Source organism: Jatropha curcas, chromosome 3 (genome assembly GCF_041381405.1).
Source record: "Jatropha curcas cultivar XTBG-Jc1 chromosome 3, XTBG_Jcur_1.0, whole genome shotgun sequence".
NCBI lineage: Eukaryota > Viridiplantae > Streptophyta > Magnoliopsida > Malpighiales > Euphorbiaceae > Jatropha > Jatropha curcas.
The window spans coordinates 10,527,455-10,555,143 of NC_143153.1; the positions used below are offsets into that span (position 1 = coordinate 10,527,455).

The 27,689-nt window shown below is 35.2% G+C and overlaps 3 protein-coding genes and 1 non-coding gene across 4 annotated transcripts; 1 reads left to right on the forward strand and 3 right to left on the reverse strand.

Moving 5' to 3' along the window:
• Positions 1 to 932: 932 nt before the first annotated feature.
• Positions 933 to 4,729, reverse strand: LOC149497542 (uncharacterized). The gene is made up of 3 exons (XM_089719208.1): positions 3,981 to 4,729; positions 3,803 to 3,878; positions 933 to 3,715 (listed from the first exon to the last, which is right to left on the reverse strand). Exons 1-3 carry the CDS (start codon positions 4,189 to 4,191, stop codon positions 3,055 to 3,057), a joined length of 948 nt encoding a protein of 315 aa, XP_089575334.1. The 5' UTR covers positions 4,192 to 4,729; the 3' UTR covers positions 933 to 3,054.
• A 143-nt stretch (positions 4,730 to 4,872) lies between these two features.
• On the reverse strand, positions 4,873 to 19,880 carry LOC105639523 (G-type lectin S-receptor-like serine/threonine-protein kinase At4g03230). The gene is given in 10 exon segments (XM_089718709.1): positions 4,873 to 10,293; positions 15,490 to 15,739; positions 15,825 to 15,975; positions 16,111 to 16,348; positions 16,442 to 16,652; positions 16,730 to 16,938; positions 17,206 to 17,367; positions 17,592 to 18,113; positions 18,473 to 18,982; positions 18,985 to 19,880. Coding segments are annotated over 10 exon segments (3,015 nt in total). The 5' UTR covers positions 19,694 to 19,880; the 3' UTR covers positions 4,873 to 10,240.
• On the reverse strand, positions 5,378 to 8,614 carry LOC149497543 (uncharacterized). The gene is made up of 5 exons (XM_089719209.1): positions 8,272 to 8,614; positions 7,570 to 8,170; positions 6,896 to 7,053; positions 6,544 to 6,776; positions 5,378 to 5,926 (listed from the first exon to the last, which is right to left on the reverse strand). The coding sequence occupies exons 1-5, from the start codon at positions 8,612 to 8,614 to the stop codon at positions 5,378 to 5,380; spliced, it is 1,884 nt and encodes a 627-aa protein (XP_089575335.1).
• On the forward strand, positions 9,669 to 9,775 carry LOC149497544 (small nucleolar RNA R71). Its single transcript, XR_016320264.1, has one exon. It is a non-coding gene; the product is annotated as a small nucleolar RNA R71 (small nucleolar RNA).
• Positions 19,881 to 27,689: the final 7,809 nt, after the last annotated feature.

Genomic DNA, 27,689 nt, shown 5'->3' on the forward strand with positions numbered 1-27,689 from the left:
TAAAGATGAAGGAGTCGGAAACAATTAAAGATTATTCGGACAAGTTACTGGGCATTGTCAACAAAGTAAGGCTACTAGGTAAGGATTTTTCTGATGACAGAATTATCCAAAAAATTCTTGTCACTCTTCCTGAGAAATATGACTCAAAAATCTCTTCACTAGAAGAGTCTAAGGATCTGTCAAGCATATCCTTGGCAGAGTTGGTTAATGCTTTGCAGGCTCAGGAGCAAAGAAGAATAATGAGAAAAGAAGGAACTGTGGAGGATGCTTTGAAGGCCAAATCTGAAAGTTCAGGAGGCAAAGACAAGAAATTCATGGAGAAATATAAAAGCAGCAAGTCCAGTGTTGCGTCTCTTTTGAGTTCCCACAAGTATACAGATCGCAACGTAGTAATAAAATATCGATCCCACGAGGAACTGGTTAAGTTCACTTTCTACTTTACTCTTATTGATATGTTTACAGAAATATGAATATAGAATAGCTTTGTTTAATTTCTAGTTATGCTAAATCTAATTATTAATTAACTCTAGAGATAAGTGTGTAGTAAGATACTTAGAATAATTAATCATACACAGGATTTTCCCCTTAAATGCAAAAGCTTGTAACATACAGTAAATAATTCTTTAATTACATATGATAAGATATAATTCAACCTCTCAGTATAGAGTTATTCTATCTATTATATGTATTTCTACTTATAATAAATACCTTATCTTGTTAAATATTAAACCTAGTACTTATTCTTTGATTATTTCAATAAGACAAATTTAACTTTAACAGAAATAAGTGAAATATGCATATGTAAATTCAACTAAGTGAATTAAATCTCTTTGATCTTTACTAAACTATTTCTTTCTGAGAATATAATTCAGTAACCTTGATTAAATAAAGATCAAAAGATAACTTAAGGAATTTTTATTGAATGCTACCAACTTAAATTGTTGCTTTGCATAGAAGAGTTATGAAGAACAACATACAACAAGTCTATAAAACAAGAGAAAGAAGTAATCTAACTCAAGCCTCCGGAGGGCGCACACCTCGAGGAACTTCTTGATGTTCTTGGCACAATCAATAACAAGTGACTCACGTCAACTTGTTCTAAGTATTACTATCATACTTCTCTTAATACAATCTAAGTTTCTCTGTTTCTGAATCTAACTCTGAATATGAATGAATGAATTTCTTTCTTCACTTTGATTGCTATTTATAGAGGAGGAGAGTGATGGAGGTTTTGGTGGTGATTGGTTGGCCAAAAGGTGCTTGAGGTGACTTCTCTTGGGAAGAGTCCCGACCCATGCATGGAAAGATATGTATTTCTGATGAAAAGACAGCAATTACGTCTCCTGGAAATCTCGACTCGCGCTCGCGAGGTTGATGGTCGCGCTCGCGACTTTTGCTTCAAATGTCTCTGCCTCTCTGGAGTGCTTCTCGCACTCGCGCATGTGGATGTCGCGCTCGCGAATATTGCTTGCAAACCTTCTGACTCTCAGGAGTGCTTCTCGCGCTCGCGCATGTGGATGTCGCGCTCGCGACTTGTGCTTTTCTTTTCCTGCTGAGTCTTCTAGGTGTAAGTTGTGCGCGCGACTTTGGCAATTTTTCTTGTTGCGACCTGCTTCGCGTCGCGAAGGCTGTTTCAGGAACTTCTTCTATTTTTAATCAATTTTGTTTTGATCTCAGTGTACAAAGCAAGCTTTTTCATTCCTTTGCTCCAATTGTGTTCCTAAAATTACTTTGAAACAAAAACAACACGAACAAACGTATAATATATAAAAACATCATGCATTCATGCAATTTATATGAAAATAACATAACAAAGTTTGCCCGCTTTGCGAGGCTATCAATTCCCCCACACTTAGCTCTTTGCTTGTCCCTAAGCAAAATATTCATCCTTCTTTTTGAACTTCATGTTGATCATGTTTATTTTTACTTGTTGATTTAGATTTCTTAAGTAATCTACCAAAGACAAGAGATTGATGTATTTATGAACTAAGTAGTATAAATGCATATGAAATGAAAACTTTTCAATATAGCACATAAAAATCTGAAGTATAAGAAATCTAGTCATTTTTAAAATATGAGATAGGCAATCCTCCATCCTTAGAATGCAAAATAGGAAGTACTTAAGGTAGCATACATGTATTGTTTCTTGTCTTAAGGCATTTTTAGGTAATCTATTTTCTATCTCACTAAGTGGTTGCATTTTATGCTCCATACCACTTCATTGTTTTATATATATGTATTTTTTCTTTTCTTTTGTGGCTGCATTTTATGCTCCATACCACATTTTTCTTTTGCTATCATTTTTATTCAAGATATGTGGGAATATAAATGGTAAGTGGTTGCATTTTATGCTCCATACCACATTTTTCTTTTGCTATCATTTTTATTCAAGATATGTGGGAATATAAATGGTAAGTGGTTGCATTTTATGCTCCATACCACTTTGCTTTAGAACGGATTTCCATTATTCCCTCTATTGTATATTTTTCTCTCTTGAAATACCTTCATCGTTTATTGACTTGAAACATACAAGTATTTAATTTCCCTTTTCTTCCTATTCTTCATTCAAGTTAGGATTCAAGCTTCTCTAAAACAAAAGATAATGTCTAGATAGTTAACTAAAGATTAAAATTTGCTATTGAAAATTTCAATATGTCATATGTAATATATTAATACTTAAGTTCATATAAGCATTTAAATCTCTTTAATCATGGTATATTATTCAAGACTTCTATTTCAATAAGCAAAATACAAACAAATCAACATGTAGAGACTAAAACATTGAACTAAGGCAAAGAAGTTGACTTTTTTAATTGTCACAGATATTTTTTTCTTTTTATGAAATAAAAATGAAAATGTAGGTCTCCCCCACACTTAAAAGACACAATGTCCTCATTGTGGGAGGGGAAATGCAAATAAAACATACGGCACATGCATAAACACACAAAAACACTGAAAATAGAAAGAAAAACCAAAGAGGGGCAGAAAAACCTTAGGCCTCCGAAGAACCTGGAGGTGACGGAGTGAATTCGATGTTTTGGTTGTGGAAATATTTCATCCACTTCCGTTCCATACGTTCGTGGTTTTTCTGGATTGTATGCAATTTTTGTCCCATGTCAAATATGGTGACTTGCAAAGTTTCCTGCGATTGCTGTAATGTTTCCACTTTACCCAACACTTGCTTCCATCCAGCGACTTCATCTTCTTCTTCTTCTGCGTGAGAAGATGATGTGACTGGTGCTTTGCCTTTCTGCTGTCGTTGCGTTTGTGCATCAGAAGTTCCTTCATCGCGATCGCTGTGCCGACTCTTCTTTCCCATGGCTTCCAACGATAGAGTACTATGGTGCCGGTTTTCACTTCCTCAACTAAACCTGTCTTTTTCAAGAATGCGCCATCCATATACTGAAAAATGTCTGTAGGCTGGGGCTGATAGGGTGGAATAGGCATACGAGCAGCATATGCCAAGATAGGTGCCATGCTACCAACTCCTGAAGTAACCTTGCCTTGATGACGAGAGGCGTTGTATATTGTATCGAGAACCATGCCTGCAACATCCACTCGTTTTCCCTGCAAAATAGATTCCAACACAAACAAGTCTCTTGTTTGGACTTTGGAGGCTTCCACTCGTCCAAACACAGCATAACACAAATATTTATGTAGGTATAAAATACTCTCATCCTTAATCAATTTGTTTCCAGCATTTTGAGGAGTAAAAGACAATTGACCCGTTAGCATTTACCAAACGGAAGTCGCATTCCAAACTTTTGGTTTAGAAGCAAATCCATTTCTGGGGAATCCTAACCATTGGTACATTTTATCATAATCCACAGTTAATTCCTCTCCATCCACTCTAAATTTGATGGCCATTTCAGTGTCATCTACCCAATCAATGGTAGTCAATAATTCTAAACTTAATTTAGCATTTTCAGGAATTTGTAATTGACTAAATATTTCAAAGTTCAGAGTTTTCAAATATTCTTACACTTTCTCTAAAATGCCAGTATTCTGTAAAAAGGTTTGGTCAAGATACATACCTGTGAAACTGCATTTGGCAAGACGGGTGAAACGTTCTCCTTCCTCCATAGTATATATAGGGAAAGGAGCCTTATACCTGGAGGCCAAATCCCTTCGTGCTGGTGCAGAGGAGGAAGATCCTTCCTTGTTCTTCTTGGCTTTTTGTTTGAATGGCATTGTGAGAGTTTGGATCGAGATTTTTCGTTCAAGATACAAAGAAAAGGGGGTTGCTGGGAATTGGTTTTGCACTGATAGAGTTTGGGGTTTGTAAAGAGGGGAATGGAAACTCTTATATAGATGAATTTAGGGAAAGATGGGGTTGAGTAGTTAATGGGGAAGTTGAAAAGGAAGAGTTTTGATTGGATTTGAGAGATTATTTGCAGTTTTTGCAGGTTTGAATACCTTGGGAAGGAGAAGAATTGAATTTGAATGTGAGAGGGCAGTTGAAAGTTCTGACCGTTGGAAAGTCGCGCCAGTAATTGCTGGTGTCGCACCAGTAATTTGCTGGAGTCGCGATCGCGTCTGCAATTCGCGGCTCGTGAATGGTTGTCTCCGTGCTTCTGACCTCTATTGTACCGTAATCGCGCCCGTGCTTGATATGATTGCGATCGCGAAAGTGGATCTCAACACTTCTGACTTGTTTTGCAGAGAACTCGCGCTCGCGCTTTATATTGTCGCGATCGCGAGAGAGAATCTTAAAGCTTCTGACTGTCTTTGTGGAGAATTCGCGCTCGCGCTTTATTTTGTCGCGACCGCGATTGTTGGTTAAAAACCTTCTGTCTCTTTTTTGCAACGATCGCGCTCGCGAATTTGGTTCCCTGCAAAAATAAATTTCCTGCACACTTGACTTTTGATGAGTTCCCTTTTTTTTTTTTTTTTTTTTTAAAGATAATAAGATAGTAAATTATAATAAACAAAGTATATTAATTATTTATTGATATTATACATACTTATTGTGCCGATTCAAAATGTTACTTGTGGTGGATCATTAATTTTATCACCCAAATAAAGCTTACACCTTTGTCCATTGACCATAAATGTGGATCCATTAGATAGATTTTTCAATTCTAATGCTCCATGATCTGAAGCTTTGATTACCTCAAATGGTCCACTCCATCTTGACTTCAATTTTCCAGGAAATAGGCGTAGTCTTGAATTAAATAATAACACTTTTCTCCTTCTTTAAATGATTCGATTCGAATCTGATTATCATGCCATTTCTTAGTTCTTTCCTTATACAACTTGGCATTTTCATATGCTAATAATCTGATCTCATCAAGTTCATTTAACTGAAGTTTCCTTTTGTAGCCAGCCTTGCTTAAATCAAAATTCAAAGACTTTATTGCCCAGTATGCCTTATACTCTAATCTAGGGGTAGATGACATGCCTTTCCATAAATTAAACGGTATGGAGACATCCCAATTGGTGTCTTAAATGCCGTTCTATATGCCCAAGGTGCATCATCGAGTTTAAGTGACCAATCCTTTCGTGATGAATTCACAGTTTTTTCCAAAATCCACTTAAGCTCACGATTTGAAATTTCCACTTGACCACTAGTTTGTGGATGATATTGGGTAGATACCTTGTGGTGTACTCCATATTTTCTCAAAAGGCTTTCAAAGGATCTATTTAAAAAGTGCGTACCTCCGTCACTTATGATTGCTCTTGGAACTCCAAATCTGGTAAATAGTGCTTTTAAGAATTTGACCACTGTATTGGCGTTGTTTGTGACACAAGCTTGTGCTTCCACCCATTTGGAAACATAGTCGACAGCTACTAAGATATAACTTTTACCTTGTGAAATAGGGAATGGTCCCATAAAGTCGATCCCCCATACATCGAATATTTCTACCTCCAGTATGTTGGATAAAGGCATTTCATCTTTCCGACTTATGTTGCCAACCTTTGACACCTGTCACAATGAGAGACAAATATATGTGCATCTTGAAATAGAGTAGGCCAATAAAAGCCACTTTCCAAAACTTTTGAAGCAGTTCTATTTGCTCCATGATGCCCTCCATATGGACTAGAGTGACAATGCATAAGTATATCTTGTATTTCTGTTTCCCCTACACACCTTCTAATCATACCGTCCATACATATCTTAAACAAGAATGATTCATCCCATAAGATATTTTTAGCATCTGCATAGAACTTCTTTTGTTGTGCATAAGTCATATCTGGAGGTATTATGTTAGAAGCTAGAAAATTTGCAATGTCAGCATACCAAGGTGTGTGAACATGTTGTACTAACATTAAATTCTCATCCGGAAAACTTTCATTTATAATTGTAGATTCTCCTATTGGTCCTTCTTCATTTTCCAGACGTGATAAATGATCAGCAATTAAATTTTCAGAACCCTTTTTGTCCTTAATTTCAATGTCAAATTCTTGCAATAATAATACCCATCTAATAAGACGTGGTTTTGCATCTTTCTTAGCAAATAGGTATTTCAATGTAGAATGATCAGTATAGATTATGACTTTCGCTCCTAACAAATATGATCTGAATTTAGCACATGCATATACCACAGCCAACATTTCTTTCTCTGTAGTTGTATAATTCATTTGAGTACTAGTTAGAACATGGCTAGCATAGTATATCACATGCAATTTCTTATCATGTCTTTGGTCTAAAACACAACTAACAACAACATCACTAGCATCACACATTATTTCAAATGGTAATCCCCAATTGGGTTTTGCCATAATAGGTGCACTCACTAATGCATTTTTTAAAGTATTAAAAGCTTTCAAACATTCTGGAGAAAAATCAAAAGATGCATCTTTAATAAGTAAGTTAGTTAGAGGTTTAGCAATGATAGAAAATTTTTTATAAACCTTCTATAAAATCTCGCATGGTCTAGAAAAGATCTTATACCTTTAACCGTAGTAGGAGGAGTTAACTTTTCTATGGCTTCTATCTTTGCCCTATCTGTCTGGATTCCTTCCTTACTTATTTTGTGCCCTAAAACAATGCCCTCGTCAACCATAAAGTGGCATTTCTCCCAATTTAAAACCAAGTTAGCACTTTCACATCTTGACAATACAAGATCTAAATTTTTCAAAAAACTTTCAAATGAATCACCATAAATAGAAAAATCATCCATGAATACATCCATAATTTCCTCTATGTAGTCATTAAAAATTGCGGTCATGCAACGTTGAAATGTTGCAGGTGCATTGCATAATCCAAAAGGCATGCGTCTATATGCAAATGTACCAAATGGACAAGTAAATGTGGTTTTCTCTTGGTCATTCGAAAAGATATAAATCTGAAAATATCCAGAATATCCATCGAGAAAACAGTAGAAAGCATGACCAGCAATTCGTTCTAACATTTGATCTATGAATGGTAATGGAAAATGATCTTTTCTTGTAGCTGAATTGAGTTTCCTATAATCAATACATACCCTCCAACCTGTAGTGGTCCTAGTAGGGATTAGTTCACCATTTTCATTTTTTACTACAGTCATTCCTCCCTTTTTAGGCACACATTGAATTGGACTAACCCATTGGCTATCTGAAATTGGGTATATTATTCCTGCATCTAACAATTTGATAATTTCTTTCTTCACTACTTCTTTCATATTAGGATTAAGTCTCCTTTGTCTTTTTGCCTTAGGTATATGTCCATCTTCAAGATTAATGTAATGCATGACTCGATTTGGACTTATCCCCTTAAGGTCAGAAATTTGCCATCCTATACTCTTAATCCTATTTCTAACAATATTTAACAAGTCATTTTCTTGATCTATAGTCAATTTGTTAGAGATAATTATAGGAAGTGTGTGATCTTTACCTAAGAAAGCATATCGTAGATGATTCGGTAACTCTTTAAGGTCTACTATTGGTGGTCTTTCAATTGATTGTGGCAAAGGCTCGTGCTCCCTAAGTAACATTTCAGGTCTTAAATTTATAAACTCCTCTTCTTCAATGTTTACATTTTCTTCCTCATATTTTTCACTATTTTCCAAGGCAAACATTTCTTGTATGCATGCATCAATTATGTCAATCCTCATGCAATTTCCCTCATCCATAGGATATTTCATAGCTTTGTCTATATGAAATTCAATGACATCATCACCTATCCTAAGGACTAATTTTCCTTCTGAAACATCAATTAATGCTCTCCCTGTGTTCATAAATGGTCTTCCTAAAATAAGAGGACAATTTTTATCATAAACAAAATCAAGTATGACAAAATCAGTTGGAAAATAAATTTGTCAACCTTAACAAGTACATCCTCAATGATACCATAGGGTCTTTTAATAGATTGGTCAGCAAGTTGTAAAACCATATTAGTTCTCTTAACTTCATCTTCTAAACCCAATTTCTTAAAGAGAGATAATGACATCAAATTAATACTTGCTCCTAAATCACAAAGGCATCTAGGAAAATCTACTTTACCTAATTTGCATGGTATAGTGAAACTTCCTGAATCCTTGAGTTTAGTAGGTAACTTACTTGAGATTATGGAACTATAATCCTCAGTCAGAGTGACTGTTGACACATCTTCCCAACTACGTTTCTTCGAGATTAATTCTTTAAGGAACCTACCGTAGTTTGGAATTTGTGTAATAGCTTCCATGAGTGACATGTTGATATGCAAATTTTTCAATTTATCAATAAAATTTAAGAACTACTTATCTTGCTCTTGCTTCTTGAGCCTTTGTGGAAAAGGTGGCCTAGATTGATAAGCTTTAACATTATCCTTCTCCTTGTCCTTTCCTTTTTCTTGTTCTTTTGATCCTGCACTATTCACTTCAATGCTCGGTTCACAAACCGGCTCCACAGTTGTATTATTCAAAACATTAGCATCAATACCCGAAGGAGCTACTTTATCTACTATTTTTCCACTTTGTAAGGCAATGGCACTTACATTTTTCCTAGGATTCTTTTCTGTATTACTAAGAAGATTTCCCACTTCACGTGAGGAAATAGCATTTGTAAGCTGCCCTACTTGTACCTCCAAGTTATGTATGGATGATGAATGGTTTTTAAATAACTTGTCAAACTTTAATTCTAACCATTTAAAACTATCATCTTGACTACTCATCTTTTGGTTAATTCCCTCCAAAAATTTATCAATTTTACTAGTCAATTGTCCTAGTCTATCTTAAGATTGACTAACCTGATTGCCCCTATCTTGATTATCATGGTTTCTCCAGAAGGAATTATGATAATTACGATTTTCAGCATTATAAGTATTCGAATATGGACTACGAACTTGTCCTTGAACATAATTCACTTGTTCCTCTATAACCGGATGCTTATAATTACATTCATTTGACACATGCCCATTTTGACTGCAATTGTCACAAATAAGAGATGTTGATTTACTTATGTTTAAGTTATCAATTTTATATGACAAAGCAGAAATTTGTGCTTGCATCATAGTTAAGGGATCTAACTCATGCACTTTCTTTATCGAATTCTTTGAAGAAGAAGAAGACTCATTATTAGTAGTAGAATGACTTACCTGAGTCCTTTCGGTTGGCCATATGCTATTATTGTTGGCCATCTCTTCTAGTAACTCAATTGCATCATTGGTAGTCTTCTTCATTAATGATCCCCCTGCCATAGCATCTATAGTTCCTCTTGTAGAAGGCGTTACCCCATTGTAGAAAGTTTGAATCAATATATTTTGGGGAAGGCCATGGTGTGGGCAAACTCGTTGGAGTTCTTTATAGCGATCCCATGCCTCATATAGGGATTCATTTTCATGTTGGGTAAAGGAGGTTATTTCTTTGATAAGCCTAGCGGTTTTTGCTGTGGGAAGTATTTAGACAGGAAAGCTTGGTCTAGTTGTTCCCAGGTAGTGATAGAATTTGATGGTAATGAATTCAACCAAGCTTTTGCCTTATCTTTCAATGTGAAAGGAAATAGACGTAACTTAATAGCATCTGCTGGTACTGAATTCATCTTAAACATATCACAAATCTCAAGAAAACTAGCTATATGCGAGTTAGGATCCTCATTCGATAATCCGTAAAATTGAACACTATTTTGGATCATTTGTAATAAAGCAGGTTTAATCTCAAACTGGTTAGCATTTACCGGTGGACGTACTACTCCTTTTTGTGAACCATTTAAACTTGGAGTAACATAGTCCATCAACCTCTGTGGCGGATTTTCATCACCCATGACTCTTGAATTTCTTCTTTTCTTTTTCTTCTTTTGTTGTGAAAGAAACTGTTCAATCTCAGGCTGATAATCTTCTAATTCACTGTTTGAAGATCTGGTACTTGGCATATAAGATACGTAAATTATGTATTCCTGCAAAATTTTGAATCAAAAATAAGTAAGTATCTTAATTAAAATAAACTGTAAATCACATATAAGAATATTTCGTTAAATGACAGAACACCGTTCCCCGGCAACGGCGCCAAAAACTTGTTGCGTCTCTTTTGAGTTCCCGCAAGTATACGGATCGCAACGTAGTAATAAAAGATCGATCCCACGAGGAACGGGTTAAGTTCACTTGCTACTTTACTCTTATTGATATGTTTACAGAAATATGAATATAGAATAGTTTTGTTTAATTTCTTGTTATGCTAAATCTAATTATTAATTAACTCTAGAGATAAGTGTGTAGTAAGATACTTAGAATAATTAATCATACACAGGATTTTCCCCTTATATGCAAAAGCTTGTAACATACAGTAAATAATTCTTTAATTACATATGGTAAGATATAATTCAACCTCTCAGTATAGAATTATTCTATCTATTATATGTATTTCTACTTATAATAAATACCTTATCTTGTTAAATATTAAACCTAGTACTTATTCTTTGATTATTTCAATAAGACAGATTTAACTTTAACAGAAATAAGTGAAATATGCATATGTAAATTCAACTAAGTGAATTAAATCTCTTTGATCTTTACTAAACTATTTCTTTCTGAGAATATAATTCAGTAACCTTGATTAAACAACGATCAAAAGATAACTTAAGTAATTTTTATTGAATGCTACCAACTTAAATTGTTGCTTTGCATAGAAGAGTTATGAAGAACAACATACAACAAGTCTATAAAACAAGAGAAAGAAGTAATCTAACTCAAGCCTCCGGAGGGTGTCACACCTCGAGGAACTTCTTGATGTTCTTGGCACAATCAATAACAAGTGACTCTTGTCAACTTGTTCTAAGTATTACTATCACACTTCTCTTAATACAATCTAAGTTTCTCTGTTTCTGAATCTAACTCTGAATATGAATGAATGAATTTCTTTCTTTACTTTGATTGCTATTTATAGAGGAGGAGAGTGATGGAGGTTTTGGTGGTGATTGGTTGGCCAAAAGGTGCTTAAGGTGACTTCTCTTGGGAAGAGTCCCGACCCATGCATGGAAAGATATGTATTTCTGATGAAAAGACAGCAATTACGTCTCCTGGAAATCTCGACTCGCGCTCGCGAGGTTGATGGTCGCGCTCGCGACTTTTGCGTCAAATGTCTCTGCCTCTCAGGAGTGCTTCTCGAACTTGCGCATGTGGATGTCGCGCTCGCGAATATTGCTTGCAAACCTTTTGACTCTCAGGAGTGCTTCTCGCGCTCGCGCATGTAGATTTCGCGCTCGTGACTTGTGCTTTTCTTTTCCTGCTGAGTCTTCTGGGTGTAAGTTGCGCGCGCGACCTCAGGTAGCGCTCGCGACTTTGGCAATTTTTCTTGTTGCGACCTGCTTCGTGTCGCGAAGGCTGTTTCAGGAACTTCTTCTATTTTTAATCAACTTTGTTTTGATCTCAGTGTACAAAGTAAGCTTTTTCATTCCTTTGCTCCAATTGTGTTCCTAAAATTACTTTGAAACAAAAACAACACGAACAAACGTAAAATATATAAAAACCTCATGCATTCATGCAATTTATATGAAAATAACATAACAAAGTTTGCCCGCTTTGCGAGGCTATCATCCAGCAATGTCAACAAAGGTGCTGGATCACCTTGTACACACTGTAAAAAGTCAAACCATCAGTCTAAGAAGTGTTGGTGGAGGCCTGACATTAAGTGCAGAAGTGTGGCATTATGGGACACATGGAGAGAGTGTGCAAATCCCAACATTTCGTAGTAGCAAAAGCACATATAGAAGAAAATGATGAAGAACAACTCTTTGTGGCGACATGTTTTGCAGCTAAGAACAACTCAGGTGATTCTTGGTTGATAGACAGCGGCTACACCAATCACATGACCAATGATCAAACTCTCTTCATAGCGATAAATAAGACTTTTATCTCTAAAGTGAGGATTGGAAATGGCCAGCTTATTCCAGTCAAAGGAAAAGGCACAGTGCAAATTGAGAGCTTGAAAGGTTTGACACATATCTCTAATGTTTTGTATGTGCCTGATATTGATCAAAATTTATTGAGTGTTGGGCAGCTTCTTGAAAAAGGCTACAAAGTCTTTTTTGAGGATAAGTGGTGCTGTATTAAGGATGCAATGGGCAAAAATGTTTTTAAGGTGATGATGAAGTCCAAGAGTTTTGCTCTAAATTTGCTGGAGAATGGCCAAGCAGCACTTGCATGTCACTTCAGCAATGCAGAGCTATGGCACAAAAGGTTGGGACACTTTAATCATGCTGGATTACTTATATGCAGAAAAATGACTTTGTGAAGGGGTCCCACCACTCGAAGAAGAGCTAGCTGATTGTGTAGCTTGTCAATATGGAAAGCAAGTCAGGAAACCATTTCTTCGAATAGCATGGAAAGCCTCACACAAGCTACAGCTGGTGCATTCAGATGTCGGAGAGCCTCACACAAGCTACAGCTGGTGCATTCAGATGTCGGAGGACCTCAGAAAACATCATCTTTAAATGGTAATCAGTACTATATTACATTTATTGATGATTACACTAGATTTTGTTGGATTTACTTCTTCAAATCCAAAGCTGAGGTTGCTAGTATATTTTGAAAATTTAAAAGTTGGGTGGAGAATCAAAGTGATTGCAGGATACGTACAATAAGATCTGACAATGGAAAAGAGTACAAAAATGCATCTTTTGACAAATTTTGTGAAGAAGCAGGTATTGAGCACCAACTCACAACTCCTTACACTCCCCAGCAAAATGGCCTAAGTGAGAGAAAGAACCGGAGCATCATGGAGATGGCAAGGTGTATGCTTTATGAAAAGGAGTTGCCAAAAAATCTTTGGGCAGAAGCATCAAGTATTGCAGTCTTCTTGTTGAATAGGCTCCCGACTAGATCTATTGAAGGCAAAACACCATTTGAGGCCTGGTTTGGTTATAAGCCAGATTTACAAAATCTCAAATTTTTTGGTTGCCTATGTTTTTCTTATGTGCCTCAGGTGAAGAGAGATAAACTTGATAAGAAGGCAGAACTTGGTGTATTTGTTGGATACAGCAACACCTCTAAAGCTTACAGAATTTTCCAACCTCAAAATGGGAAAATTATTGTAAGTCGAGATGTCAAATTTATGGAGGACAAGTAATGGATTTGGGAGGAGCCAATAGAGAGAGAATTTCCAGAATTCTCTCAAGAACTTGATGACAATATAGATGATGTTCCAGTTCGTGGCATAAGATCATTGTCTGATGTCTATGCAAGAAGTAATGTTGCTGTTTTTTAGCCTGCAGAATTCAATGAAGCAATGAAGGATGACAAATGGATAGATTCCATGAAAGATGAGCTAAAAATGATCGAGAAGAATGACACTTGGGAGTTGGTGGATAGACCTCAAAATAGAAAGATCATTAGAGTGAAATGGGTTTATAGGACCAAACTCAATATTGATGGTTCTGTAAACGAACATAAAGCCAGATTAGTCGTGAAAGGGTACAATCAAGTCTTCGGAGTAGATTTTTCAGAAACTTTTGCTCCTGTTGCACGTTTGGATACTATAAGGATGTTGCTGGCCTTGTTTGCGCAAAAAGGTTGGAAACTTTATCAGCTAGATGTTAAGTCAGCCTTTTTTAATGGTTTTCTTCAAGAAGAAATCTATGTTGAATAGCCTGAGGGATTTCTAGTCAAGGGTAAGGAGGAGAAAGTTTACAAACTGAAGAAGGCTTTGTATGGCCTTAAACAGGCTCCCTGGGCCTGGTACAGTAGAGTTGATGATTATCTTCAAAGTCTTGGATTTGTGAAAAGTCCAAGTGAAGCCACTTTATATGTGAAGAAATCAGATGCTAACATAATTGTAGTGTCTGTTTATGTTGACGATTTGCTTGTTATAGGAAGCAATGAAAAAATGGTGAATGAATTTAAAGCTGATGTGTTCAAAGTTTTTGAGATGACAGATCTTGGTTTGTTGTCTTATTTTTTGGGCCTAGAGGTGAAACAAAGTGCTCATGAAGTCTTCATATGCCAGCAGAAGTTTGCAAAGGAAATTCTTAAGAAGTTTCACATGGAAGATTGCAAAGAAATTAGCACACCAATGAATCTGAATGAGAAGTTCAGTAAAGAAGATGGAGCTGAAAAGGTAGATGAAGGGCTGTACAAGAGTTTGATCGGTTGCTTGATGTATCTCACAGCCACAAGACGAGATATAACTTTTGCCGTAAGTTTGTTGTCAAGGTTTATGAATTGTGCTAGTAAAGTTCATTTTGTAGCTGCTAAGCGTATTTTAAGATATTTGAAGGGCACAACCGATTATGGCATCAAATATTATGGCCTTAAAAATTTTCAGCTCCAAGGTTTTTTTGATAGTGATTGGGCAGGTTCTACTGATGATATGAGAAGCACAACTGGTTTTTGTTTCAGCTTTGGCTCAGGTGTTTTCTCATGGAGTTCAAAAAAGCAAGAGGTTGTTGCTCAAAGCACAGCAAAAGCAGAGTTTATTGCAGCAAATGCAACAGCGAATCAAGCAATTTGGATCCGTAAAATACTTGAAGACTTGCAGATAAAGCAAAATGATCCAACAGAGATTTTTGTTGACAACCAAGCTGCTATTGCAATCTCAAAGGACCCTGTTTTTCACGGAAAAACTAAGCACTTTAACATCAGGCTCTATCACTTGAGGGAAAAGCAGAAAGATGGCGAAATCAAGCTAGTGTTTTGCAGAACAGAGGAGCAGTTTGCAGATATTTTAACCAAAGGTCTTCCTAAAGCAAGATTCGAAGAGTTAAGGAACAAGTTAGGTGTATGCAAATACTAAGGCAAGGAGGAGAATGTTAGTAATTTGTCTTTAGTATTTGACTAAGTCTTTACAGTTTTTTGTTTTTGAACAAGTCTTTAAGCATGATTTGCTTGTTGCTTAATTATATGAGAATAGTTCAGTTTTTTTCCAGATTATTTGCAGTAGTTGTTAAGTAGTGATGTTTTTTTTCTTCTATAAATATTCAGCAGTAAATAAGAAGTTGTGTGCTTCCAAGTCCAATATATTCCAGTTTCTAAATCATTCTTCATATAGCTTCATATCAGTTTTTTACTACAGTTCTCCTTCATTCTCTGGTTTTATATTGTTTACGTTCATCTACTTCCTCCAGATTCAACAGACCAGGACATGTTTATTTCTTGCTTACTTGATGAAGAAGCAGTATCAGAAAGGCCTTTTCTTTCAACAAAAGCTGGCTGCCTAGGGATTGGAAAGGTTGCAACTTCACTACTTGGCATGACAACAACATTTGACATGTTGGGACGATCAGCAGGATCTTCTTGTACACATAACAATGCAAAATGTGGACACTTGATAAATTCATTGCGATTAACACTTTGACTTATTGTCTCATCCAAGAAATCCAATGCGTAATCTGCTCTCCACAATCTCCATGCCTGTCGTTTACATATTTGGTCAGTCCTAATTACCAGGAAAATAGAAAAGCATTAAATTAGACTAAAACTAACTATCCCAACTTACAGTAGTCAAAAGGTTCAATTCTTTTTCTAGCTTAAAAGCTCTGGTGCTCCTCCTTCCGCTTAGAATCTCCAGCACCACCACTCCATAACTAAAAGCATCTGATTTAACCGAGAATAGTCCATCTAATGCATACTCCGGGGACATATAGCCACTGCATGCATTTTCAGAAATTTATCATGATAATTCAGGCTTTCTTTTTTATTACCTTTCTAAAATAATCTAATATATTGGGCTTCCCAGGATTTAGTCAGGTACTCAAATTTTATACTACTTGAGTGAAACTTACTAAGTTCCCATAACTCTTTCTGTGCTTCCTTCTGTTTGTTTGCCTTCAAATATCCTTGCTAAGCCAAAATCAGAAATTTTTGGGTTCATTTCTGCATCCAGTAAAATGTTGCTTGTTTTCAAATCTCTATGAATAATCCTCAATCTAGAATCTTGGTGCAGATATAGAAGCCCTCGAGCCACTCCAAGAATGATGTTGAAGCGTATCTCCCAATTCAGAAGCAGACTCAGCTTTGGATCTTGAACATTTTTTCCATTCATACAAAGATTAGCAATTCTGAAACATACCGAACTTTTGCAATGAGAATGAGAAAATTCCTTTTGAGGCTTACCAAATATAAAGAAATCTAAGCTTTTATTTGGCATATATTCATAGAGCAAAATCTTTTCATTTCCGTGAATACAATACCCCAAAAGCCTTACAAGATTTCGATGTTGAAGTCTAGCGATCAGCACAACCTCATTTTTAAATTCCTCTAATCCTTGTCCAGAAACACTTGAAAGTCTCTTGACAGCAATTTCTTGACCTCCTGGAAATGTGCCCTGGACCACACTTGTCTTGCAATCAATTTAAGCCATTAGCCAGAAAAAAAACTTTTAATGCATTATCTGAAAATTACCTTGTAGACAGGCCCAAAGCCTCCTCTTCCAAGCTTGTTTGCGGCTGAGAAATTATCTGTAGCAGCTATTATGCTGTCTAAGTCAAAAAAGGGTATATCTATTCTCTTCTTGTCCTCTTCTTTAAAATCTTCCGAGTCTATCAAGCCTTTGACGCGTTTCTCAGTGCCATATAAAACAGTTGCATTTCTTTCAATATTTTCCTTTCTTTCTGAATTCAGGAATATAACTATAAATCTAAGACACCTGCTGAAGCTAACAATATCTATCTATCTAAATATATAACTATGCATATACCCTTTTTTTTTTTTTTTTAAGTTGTTGGATTTTTTTTATAAATATTTATTTTTATATGTGTGCTAAAAAAATAACCTCCAATGCAATATACAGTAACAAAGTAATAAGGCAATCCGCGCAACGCGGGCTTCCTCCTAGTTAATAAAATTTAAGCTAAAATAGGGAAAGCTTTTTTAGTTACCTTTTCTTTTGACCATCCTTCTCTTACATATGAAAATGAGAGCGGTCACACATGAAAAAACTATAATGCATGCAATAGTTACTCCAAGGATCAAAAGCAATGGTGCATTTTTTCTGGGAGATCCTTCTTCTCCAAATTGCTTATGGTTACTTCCGGCTTCTACTGGAAGAATAAGGAATACCTTTAAATGGATTTATTTGGAAGAATCTAATCACATTGTGTTTCAAACCAAATGAATACATGGTTTTCATTTATTTTTACAGTTATTTGAGTCTTATGGCAGCATGCTGTCATCTCAAGAGGCACAGAATCCATTAAACACGAAAATGAAATTGGAAAATGCATCATGAAGTGTTTCATGCCCTTATATATAGTAAGATGTTCACCAGGAGTACAATTTAGCGCAGAGCCATCCCATCTGAAGTTAGCATTGCAAAGGCACCTTTTCGGACCATCTCTTACATTGCATGTTGAATGTGGCCAATCCTTGCAGTCGGAAGAAGAGATGCAGCTTGGCTCTTGAGGTGGATCCCAACTGATCTCTATTTCATCGATACCTTGAAATTTAATATCAGAACTTAAACTTCCTGCATCAGTATCACGCGAGCATGTTACATTAATCAATTTAAAATGTGAAGATAGCGACTGGTTTAGTTGCAGAACGTCGCCACTTCTGGCATCACAATAAGTATCTGTTTCTTTTGCTTGGATGACAAATCTTCTTGCAGTTGGATTGATGCTAGTGACATTGTAGCTGCCAGCTTCAGGTACATTGAAGCTAAGCTTGCCTGTGGAGTAATTGCTGCAGTGAAAATTGAAATAAGCAGGATCACCACAATTTGATCCTGTACTTAGAGGATAAGGAATTATATTTGTGCCGCAAGCTTTGCAAGTTCTCACAGTTGATTCTGCAAAAGTAGATTTTGTTACTTTTTTCTTTCCAATAGCATACAAAATAATTACAACAAGATCCAAGTCATCATTGCTAAACAAATTGAATCACTCTTGCTTAAGTGGAAGGAATACTACGTCACCTACAAATGAATTTCAGCATTTATTAGACAATATTCTACCCACTACAAAATAGTTAAACTATATATTATGTTTGCTGCTCCTCTGTTTAGCTCTAATGCGTTGCTCAATTAAGAGGTTTGCTTCAATAAAATTAAATAATCTGTGATAAGGTTTCATTTGTTTCAAGAATGAAAATCAGATTTTGTACTGCAAGATGCTACATCCATAGAAAAAAACCTGGAATAGGAGGTACCTAAGTCAGATCTTGCCAGACGCACAGAGATGTTATGACCACCATCATAATCTTCCTGAAGATATTTAAGTTCCTCTGTCCAAATCCAGCAAGTGGAGGGTGCCGTCCGTTCACTATTTTCATTTTGAGTGTAGGAATAAGCAACGCATTGACAATTCTGAAGACAATTTTTTTCACATTCTGTTTCATTTATATCATCAATTCTTGAATCTGTATTGCTCACTTTCATCTTCTTCAATTTCAAGAAGATATCATTCTCGTTACAAGTTGAATTTCTAGTGCATCCACTAGAAAATTCTCTGTTGTCCCAGTGTGCTTGAACTTTAGGCCTAAAACCTGGCAAACATTTGCAGGCCAACTTATTGTTTGAATTACAACTGCTGAAGCTTCCACAAGCATCAAGCACACTACATCTATCCATTGGTTTCCTCCATAGTAAAGACCATTTATTTTCATCCATATCCAAGCTCCAATACAGTATCTCCCCATTAAAATTAATCACAATCCTCTACTATTATAAATCGAGCGTGCACTTGAACTTTTGTTGAATAACAATTTTTGTACTGCATAAGGTAGTTTATCAGAATGAAAAAATTCACCTGAAACCCCACTTCTCCAATGATGGATATAGCTATTGCGATTGATGATAAGTTGATTCACATCTTCTTGATCTAGCTTCAATGTGAAATTTCCAGGTTTTGGATCAATTTGACTCGTCCATGAGGTCAGCGTAATGTCGCTCATGTTCATACCCGAAATAAATGTATCAGTTGGTTGTTCAAAGCTTTGCCATATATTCACTTCCCACTGGTTCCTCAAAACCAAGTTTCCAGAATCCATGAGCTTCGCCTCCAGATAGAATTTTGGATTTGAAGGTCCATCAAGATTTGTATGCCAATAAAGTTTTCCAGATTTATCCAATACCTTAAGATCGCCATAATCTACAGAAAAAACTCCACCAGTTTCTGTAAGTGGGGAATCTCCATTGGCAACCCACACAACTGTTCTTGGACTTATTTTATAATACCAGATTCCCACATATCTTCGATTATCAGAACTTCCTGCAGGAGTAAAGAACCCCAGTTCAAATCTTTTTCCGGATGAAACAAGAGTTTCTCCATCTCTAAGCAAATTGTTTGGTGAGATAATATCCCTACCGAAGGAATGAAGAACTGAAGAACACAATATCAACATACCAAATATGATAGTAATGGCTAGCATCTTATCGATTGATTTCAAGATGATTATTCATTGTCTTAGCTATCATCAAGAGGTGAAAGAAAGGATTCAAATAATTGAGGAGATATCTACCATACAGGAAGGAAAAGTGTGAAAATGAGTTCAAGTCAACCAGAGGTCAAGTCAATGGTTAAAGCAATGCTCAGCCTAATGAGTTGCTATGATTAAAGTGTTCGAAGCACTAGACATGTGATAGTTTAAAACATAAATTTACTTTATATGTTTGTCCATTCGCTTTCTGTAATTATACTTCAACTTTAACCATTTACAGTTTCATAAATTAAATTTAACAATTCCCTGTAGAATTGTACATGTTGAGAGTAATCTCATGTCATTTTATTAAATTGTCCAAAATATAAACCTTTCAGTCTGAGAATGGAATAGTCAGCTCGCTGATTCTTCGGACAACAAAGTAATAACAAGAACTTCTGTCACTATGCCATTGTTGGAATTGTTCGAAGACTTCAGTCATCTGGTATTGGCCAAAAATCAAAAAGTTACAAGCTTTATAATAACGGAGATAGTTATAAATTTAATTTCTCAACCTTTAAAATTTCATATCTCTTCTCCAAAAAAAAAAAAATTTGCAATCCATTATCTGAACCCTATAAAATTTTATAATTAATTGTCTTTAAGTCTTGTCGAGCTTGAATGGAAAAGTGTGGCCAATGAGTTCAAGTCAAACAGAGTTCAAGTCAATGGTTAAAGCAATGCTCAGCCTAATGAGTGGCTATGATTACAGTGTTCTAAGCAACTAGACATGTGATAGTATAAAACATAAATTTACTTCATATGTTTGTCCATTCGCTTTCTGTAATTATACTTCAACTTTAACCATTTACAGTTTCATAAATTAAATTTAACAATTCCCTGGAGAATTGTATATGTTTGAGAGTAATCTCATGTCATTTTATTAAATTGTCCGAAAAATAGACCTTTCAATCTGAGAATGGAATAGTCAGCTACCTGATTCTTCGGACAACAAAGTAATAACAAGAACTTCTGTCACTATGCCATTGTTGGAATTGTTCGAAGACTTCAGTCATCTGGTATTGGCCAGAAATCAAAAAGTTACAAGCTTTATAATAACGGAGATAGTTATAAATTTAATTTCTCAACCTTTAAAATTTCATATCTCTTCTCAAAAAAAAAAAAAAAAAAAAATTGCAAATAAATATAATTTGTTAATTAATTATGATAAGATTATCTGAACCCTATAAAATTTTATAATTAATTGTCTTTTAAGTCTTGGCTAGCTCGAATGAAAAATTTTACTTGGACTGAATTTGTGGCTCCATGTATTGATTAAACTAATGAAATTAAAAATTTTTATTGAAATAAGGATATTTTGACTGTGCAAACAAAGAAGTCATAGTTTCGTTAGTTTGGTCCGGATGATAGACCGAATTTAGGCAAGTAATTTCCAGCCCAAAGTTTGTATAGTTGGACATGAGCCCACACCACCAATAAAAAAAGAGTATAAGTTGGCACCCAAAATTTAATTGCTGACTTGGATTAAATAGATGCGACATGGCACAAAAGCTTAACAAAATACATTTTTGTCGTTCTTTAACAATCTATTTCCCCCCTTCATCTTCCTCCGTACATTTTTAGGAGCTTGAAGAACCTTTCGAAACCCACTCACAGGCCTCTTGCAACTAGCTTCCACTGGCCTGCACGCACGAACATGGACATAACAATCACCAACGACCAAATAAATAACGAAAAGTCAATATGTATAAACACAGACACTAGCTATTGTTAAAATTTATTATTAGAATGTAATTTAATTAAATTATTTATACTATTATATAATGTTTATACTAAAAATACATTTGATTATATAATATTACATTCAATGAAGAACTTTAATTTAACTAGCAATTTTCAAATCTGCTTTTAACTCATATGAATTCAAAGCATGCTTATTTAATTAGAATATCAAATATTAAATAAAAGGTATTCTTAAAATAAATATTTTAAAGTGAAATAAGATTATTTTGAAGTTTTGAACTATAATTGTTGTATAAATATTCAGATATGAAAAACGTTTAAAGAACTTCTATTTCTTAATTGGTTTATGAGATACATTAAATTTTTGCAAGCTAAAATCTTGAAATTGTCAAACGAAAAATTTGTTAATTTGTTGGATAAAAATGAATATATATTAGTAATATGCAGATATAAAATTATTACCAACTGTAATCAAAATTGCTAACCAAGCGTGGCCTAAGTCCAAGACAACAAAAAAGCAATAGCCCGGTTCAGTGCTAGGGATGGAAGCGGGACGGGTAGCAGCGAATTTTAAGCTATCCGTACCCGTATTCATTTAAAATTTTATTATCCATATTCGTTTCAAAACCCGTTTAAATATCTATTTAAGTACCTCTATCTGAAACCGTTTAGATTTTTATTACCCGTATCCGTTCAAAATTCGTTTAAAATACCGTTATATGATAGGGTATCCGTGAATTTTAAACTATCTAAATCTGAACTTATTACTAATAATAGATAGGATACCCATGGGTACCCGGATAACGGGTAGCAGGTATCTAAAGACCTATACTCGTACACTATTTGTACCCATAACGGGTATCCGTATCCATCTCAAACCCATTTATAACTATCCATATCCTTTTTAAACGGATCGGAGCGGACATATAACCTAAAATACCTGCACTGATTTCATCCCTACTCAGAGCCGAGCTACCAAGCAATCTAAAGTCAGTCTCAAAATGAGCTATTAGACAAGTGCTACTCTACAACTAATACGTACTATGTCAAAAAGTCAATATTCATAATTAACCGCTTGTATACAATCTTCCACACTTCTATATAAGGAAGCACATGCCCTATGTTAAAGGTAAATTGATAACTAGGTGAAGGCCCACGTATTGCGCGGATTGCTTTATTATTATTTTTTAAATGATTGTTTTATTAGTATATTATAATTTATACTTCATAAATTGCATTTACTAATAAATTAACAAAAATAAAAAAAAATCTCTTAATTAGTGTGAACCAATAAATTTATTTTTATAGGTGTGAACCAATAAATATAGTCATACATATGAAGTTTTACAAATGAAAAACTAAATTAAGAATCTTGTTTAATAGTTTCTTCTAAAAATATTAAATTTAGAAGATATATACACGTGGAACAATGACCATATTTTGCATTCATGATCACTTCATTTAACGGTTTGAGAAATTCAGTCGATCCCGCAATGTTAGGTTTATATATTAATAAAATTAAATCGTTTAACATCACCACAATCAAAGGAAATAATGTTTGAGATCCAAACAAAATTCAGTCTTCTAAACCTGGAGAGCCAAAACAAGTAATGCTCGAGAAACCTGCAGAAAGAATGTCTCAACATTTCAAGCCATTATATATAACTACACACATTGATGGAAAACCCATTTCAAGGGTTCTTGTAGATAATGGATCGACATTGAATATAATGACATTCAAAACACTTTTAGCTATCGGAAGGACACAGGATGATCTTATAGCTACCAACATTTTAGTGTTGGCATTTACTAGTGATATGTCAAAAACTACGGGAGTGCTACTTGTAGAGATTACTGTTGGTAGTAAAACATCTTTGTCAGCCTTCTTTATTGTTACATCCACTGTTGGTTATAATGTGTTACTAGGAAGGGACCGGATTCATCGTCCTCCTTGCATCAGTTTCTGATATTTTGGAAAGGTGATGATGTGGAAGTTGTGTGGGCGGACCGTAAACCTTTTCAAGCTAACTCCAATGCCCTAAAAGCACAACGGTATGATGTAGATTTCAGTCCCATCCATTGTATCAGGAAGGGGTGGACTCGAGGGGAAGCAGTTGAAGTTGAAGATAATTTTTCTCTTGAGGAAGTTGGCGCCTTGAATCAGACTAAGTATGTAGTTACTAAAGCTTCAGAGGATCCTAGTTCGTCTTCTGATAGCTCTCTAGATATTTCTGAAGTCAGTTCAACGTCATTATTAGCCATCGTGCCTTATAAAAGGTTGAGCTGGGAGCCTGGGATGATAAAGCTCCATGATTAAGAAAACATACCCTAATGAGGAGATGGCAGCAGCTGCAACTGCTATCTCCAAAACTTTTTTGCAACGATTGTTTGATAGGTTAGCTATGGAAGAGTCACAGGAAGTTGATGGGGCTGAGATGATCTTTGAGGAAGAACCGATAGATTATTTCAGGGAAGAGATCTAGTTGCATGAGTATAGCCCTATGCCACCAAAGTTGGATGACATTCTTAAGGAGTTGAGGATCCCTTGGAAGAAATTAACCTTGGCACACCTGAGAATCCAAGATTAACATATGTTAGCAGCCTGTTGAAACTTGAGCTAAAATAAAAAATCATAGTTGTTTGTGCTCACAAGGTCTTAGAGGAAATGCTTATTGGCTATCAAATAGTACAGGAGAGCCGCACAAGAGAAATGCCAGTGGTTGTTACCTTAATGAGTACTATCCCACCAAATGGGACATGAGGGATCATCAGCAATGAATGCAGTAGGGCTGATCCCACGACCCTATTAAGAAAAGTCACCTGTAGCAAGCAATGCAACAATTATAGGCAGGTCACATAGCTGATTCCACGACAAGCATGAAAAAAGTAAATAGGTCCATTGGCTGTTTCTTTCATAAATGTGTAAAGGCCAATTCACGGCTTTAAGTATATTCATCCAAAAAAATATATATTTAAAAAAAAGTGGGTCAGTCGAGGTTCATATCTTGAAACTAGTGCTAGGTCTACTGCAGCTATGAAATAGCAGAGGAGTGAGTCTCATGGCTTTCTATCTAAGCCTGTACTTGAGAACAAAAAGGTAGATCACTAAAAAAAGGAGTAAATCTCAAGTAATGGATCCTTAATCTCAATAATAACAACAGATAAAATTGGAAGAGGAGTCGTTCAGCTGGATCCAACAAAGATAAGCATATGTGATTGAGAACATACCTGTGGAGAAGAGATAGATCGAACATCGGAATCTTAATTAGTGAGAAGAGGAGACTACTGATGTATGAGTCAAAGGAGTCGCCTCAATTCAAAAAAACAACTGATAAAGAGGATGAGGTATCAGTCGCAAATGTCCTTTAGGAGAACATGACAAAAAGAAATTGTGCAAAGTTTAGCAGAGGAACTTACTAGAGGAGTTAGTGCATTAGCAAGGGTACCGCCCAAGGAATTACCAGATGAAGCAGTGGAACCTGTGATCGAAAAATTAAAGGTACATAATTTATATTTCATCTCAAAGGAATTAGTTCTTTCCCTCTATAGGAAAATATTTTCACTGGTGCTAAAATCTAGAAAAATAGTTGCCAGTGGAATTGGTATCGAAAACTTGGTGTCGCTGGAATATTTTTTTTATTGGTTCCATGGCTATGATTCTTAAAAAATTCACCAAAGACAAGATACAAATACCTAGCTATTTAATTCTCCTTCACAAATTTACTGCCACCCAAAAAGACTCACTTTTTGATTTTACACACACACACACACACACACACACACACACACACACACACACACACACACACACACATATATATATATATATATATATATATATATTATAAAAAAAACAAAACAAAACAACAAAATTGAAAGAAGGAAAAAGAAAAAGAAAGTTGCAGTAATGTGTGTGTATACATATTATTAGCAAATCAAAAGAAAAAAGAAAAGAAAAAAAGGAAAAGCATCGAAAAACAGTCGCAATCATCATCATGGACGTGGGCTTTCAAAGAACAAAGCCAACAATTGGCTAAATCAAGGCCATGTTAAGGTTAAAGGTGCAGGTTTTGGTGATGCGCTTGAATTGAGAAGCTGTGTTTTTTTCCATTTGTGCTTTGAAAATGGTGGGATATGATTTGGCTACAAAATTTGTCTTGATAAATTGGCGGCACACAAATATGAGAGAAAATAAGTTTCAGGGGTTTTCTTGTTTATTTGTTGTATAGTGTTAAAACTCTATGATTTTTTTGAGAGTTTGGTGAGAGAGAGTGTTATTGTGGGATTGTGTTTTAATATTTAAATTTTAAATCATAAATGGGTTCGAATTTGCAAAATGGGCCAACATGTTAAGCATTACTTAATAAGTCAACTTAATAAAGGGGCAATTGTTAAACTCATTTTGTGATTTTTTACGTTTGGATTTTGTATTTTGGGTTTGGGCTTGAATTTTTAACACTCCAATTAATATTGTTTTGTGTAATTAATTAATTACTTTGTATTAATTAACTAATTAAAAAGAAAGAGATAAAGAAATGTGGGCTGTAGTTGAATAAGAAGAGCACTCCTCAAGCGCACTCTGCACTCCTCAAGCAGTTGTTCATGTACAAAGGTGAAAGTCCAATGGAGCTAATAACCGGAACGTGCATCAGTGGATCCTTTTAGTAACTGCCTTTGGAGCTTATAAAATGAGCAAGGAAACAACATAAAAACAACCAACCAAATTCCAAACCAAATTCTCCGATGAATTCAACAAATCAAATGAAACTCTCCAACGAGTCATCAATGTAATTTCAAAGCCTTGTCTTTATTTTTCCTAAGCACTGTTCATTTACATTTCCTATAATTACAAGCTCACTTTTCAATACAAGCAATCAATTCACATTTTAAGCAGTCAAAGTTCTTTTACATTTCAAGCAGTCAAAGTTCTTTTACATTTCAAGTAATCAAATCTTTATTTACAAATTCATCTGCCAATTTATTTTTATTGCACAACAGGTGAAACGTATACTGTGGATCCAAACCCACAGCCTAGAAGTAGATCAAGTACGATATTAATTTTCAGTTGGTGTACTTTACACACTTGGCACGTCTGCATTTCATAATTCAAGCTATCAGTCAATTGATCAATGCTCTTTCCACAGATAGAACCAACAATTATTTAAAATTGTCACAATCCCCAGTAATACAAAACACAAATAAGAAAAATAAATCAATAAATAAATAAAAGAAAAAGACCAAATTTCTAGAGGTAGTGTGTGTGGGTCCCGTATGTGTATGGCACAACCCAAGAGGGGGGGTGAATTGGGTTTTCTAAAAATATTTTAGAATTTAAAAACAGAATATCAAATTCTAAGTGCAGCGGAAAAAATAAAGAACTTGTAAGAATAGATTATGGATTAGAACTTCCTCACAATGTTCTATTTATAAAGAATAGAAAGACTATGCAAAGTACAGCTATTAATTAGAACTGCTTCACAATGTCTTATTCAATATTAGAACTTCTTTATGACGAAAAGCTATTGTATTTAGAACTTCCTCATAAAGTTTAGAAAATCATATAAGACTGAGTGAGAGACAGTTATTGAAATTAGAACTGCTTCACAGAGCCTTAACCAGGTTTAGAAAACAGATTAGAAACCCAAGAAGTGAAATATACTGTAAATAGAAGAACTGTTTAAAACTTGGTATATTCACTTATCAGAATTCCAGAGTTCTATTATTCAGAAAAGATAAGACTTATTCCAGTTTTAGAACATCAAATCATTAACAACTTTAGCATTTCTAAAATATAAACAAGAGTGTAAGTAGAGCAGTATCAAGCAAAACTTCAGAAATTAAAAAGATTAACACAGTGATTTATAGTGGTTCGACACTAACTCGCCTACATCCACTCCCCAAAACTCATCTTGAGATCCTCAACTATGTTATCTCTTTTCAAGGGTAAGAGACAAACCAACAATACAAGGCAATAGATCAACACCTAGATATACCCTTTTATCCCACTAGATTTTCCAAAGGTTCTAGTTAACCTCAACCCTTTCTGTTTTTGGCAGAGTATAGAAACTCAATTCAAGACATTAGAATGTCATACAAGGAGAAGGTCGCTTGATAACCTCTTTCACAATAGCTTCTAACCTAAGCTATTACACACAAGTTTATCAAATAAAAACCTGTCTACTAAAGATTACAGAATCTAAATAGACAGAAAGAAATGCACATATAAGTACAGGAAAAACAGTTT

Bases quoted from the DNA above. Each gene is read 5' to 3' on its own strand.
- LOC149497542 (XM_089719208.1), bottom strand. From the start codon at position 4,191: ATGCCATTCAAACAAAAAGCCAAGAAGAACAAGGAAGGATCTTCCTCC. The intron at 3,879-3,980 runs AAGAATATTTGA...TTGATTGGGTAG, and splicing joins TGGCATTTTAGAGAAAGTGT to ATGACACTGAAATGGCCATC. The intron at 3,716-3,802 runs GTTAGGATTCCC...GGGTCAATTGTC, and splicing joins TATGATAAAATGTACCAATG to TTTTACTCCTCAAAATGCTG.
- LOC149497543 (XM_089719209.1), bottom strand. From the start codon at position 8,614: ATGTCACTCATGGAAGCTATTACACAAATTCCAAACTACGGTAGGTTC. The intron at 7,054-7,569 runs GTTAGATGCAGG...TGTATTGTCAAG, and splicing joins AAGAAAGAAATTATCAAATT to ATGTGAAAGTGCTAACTTGG. The intron at 5,927-6,543 runs GTATATGCATGT...TCATTGTGACAG, and splicing joins AGAAAGAAATGTTGGCTGTG to GTGTCAAAGGTTGGCAACAT.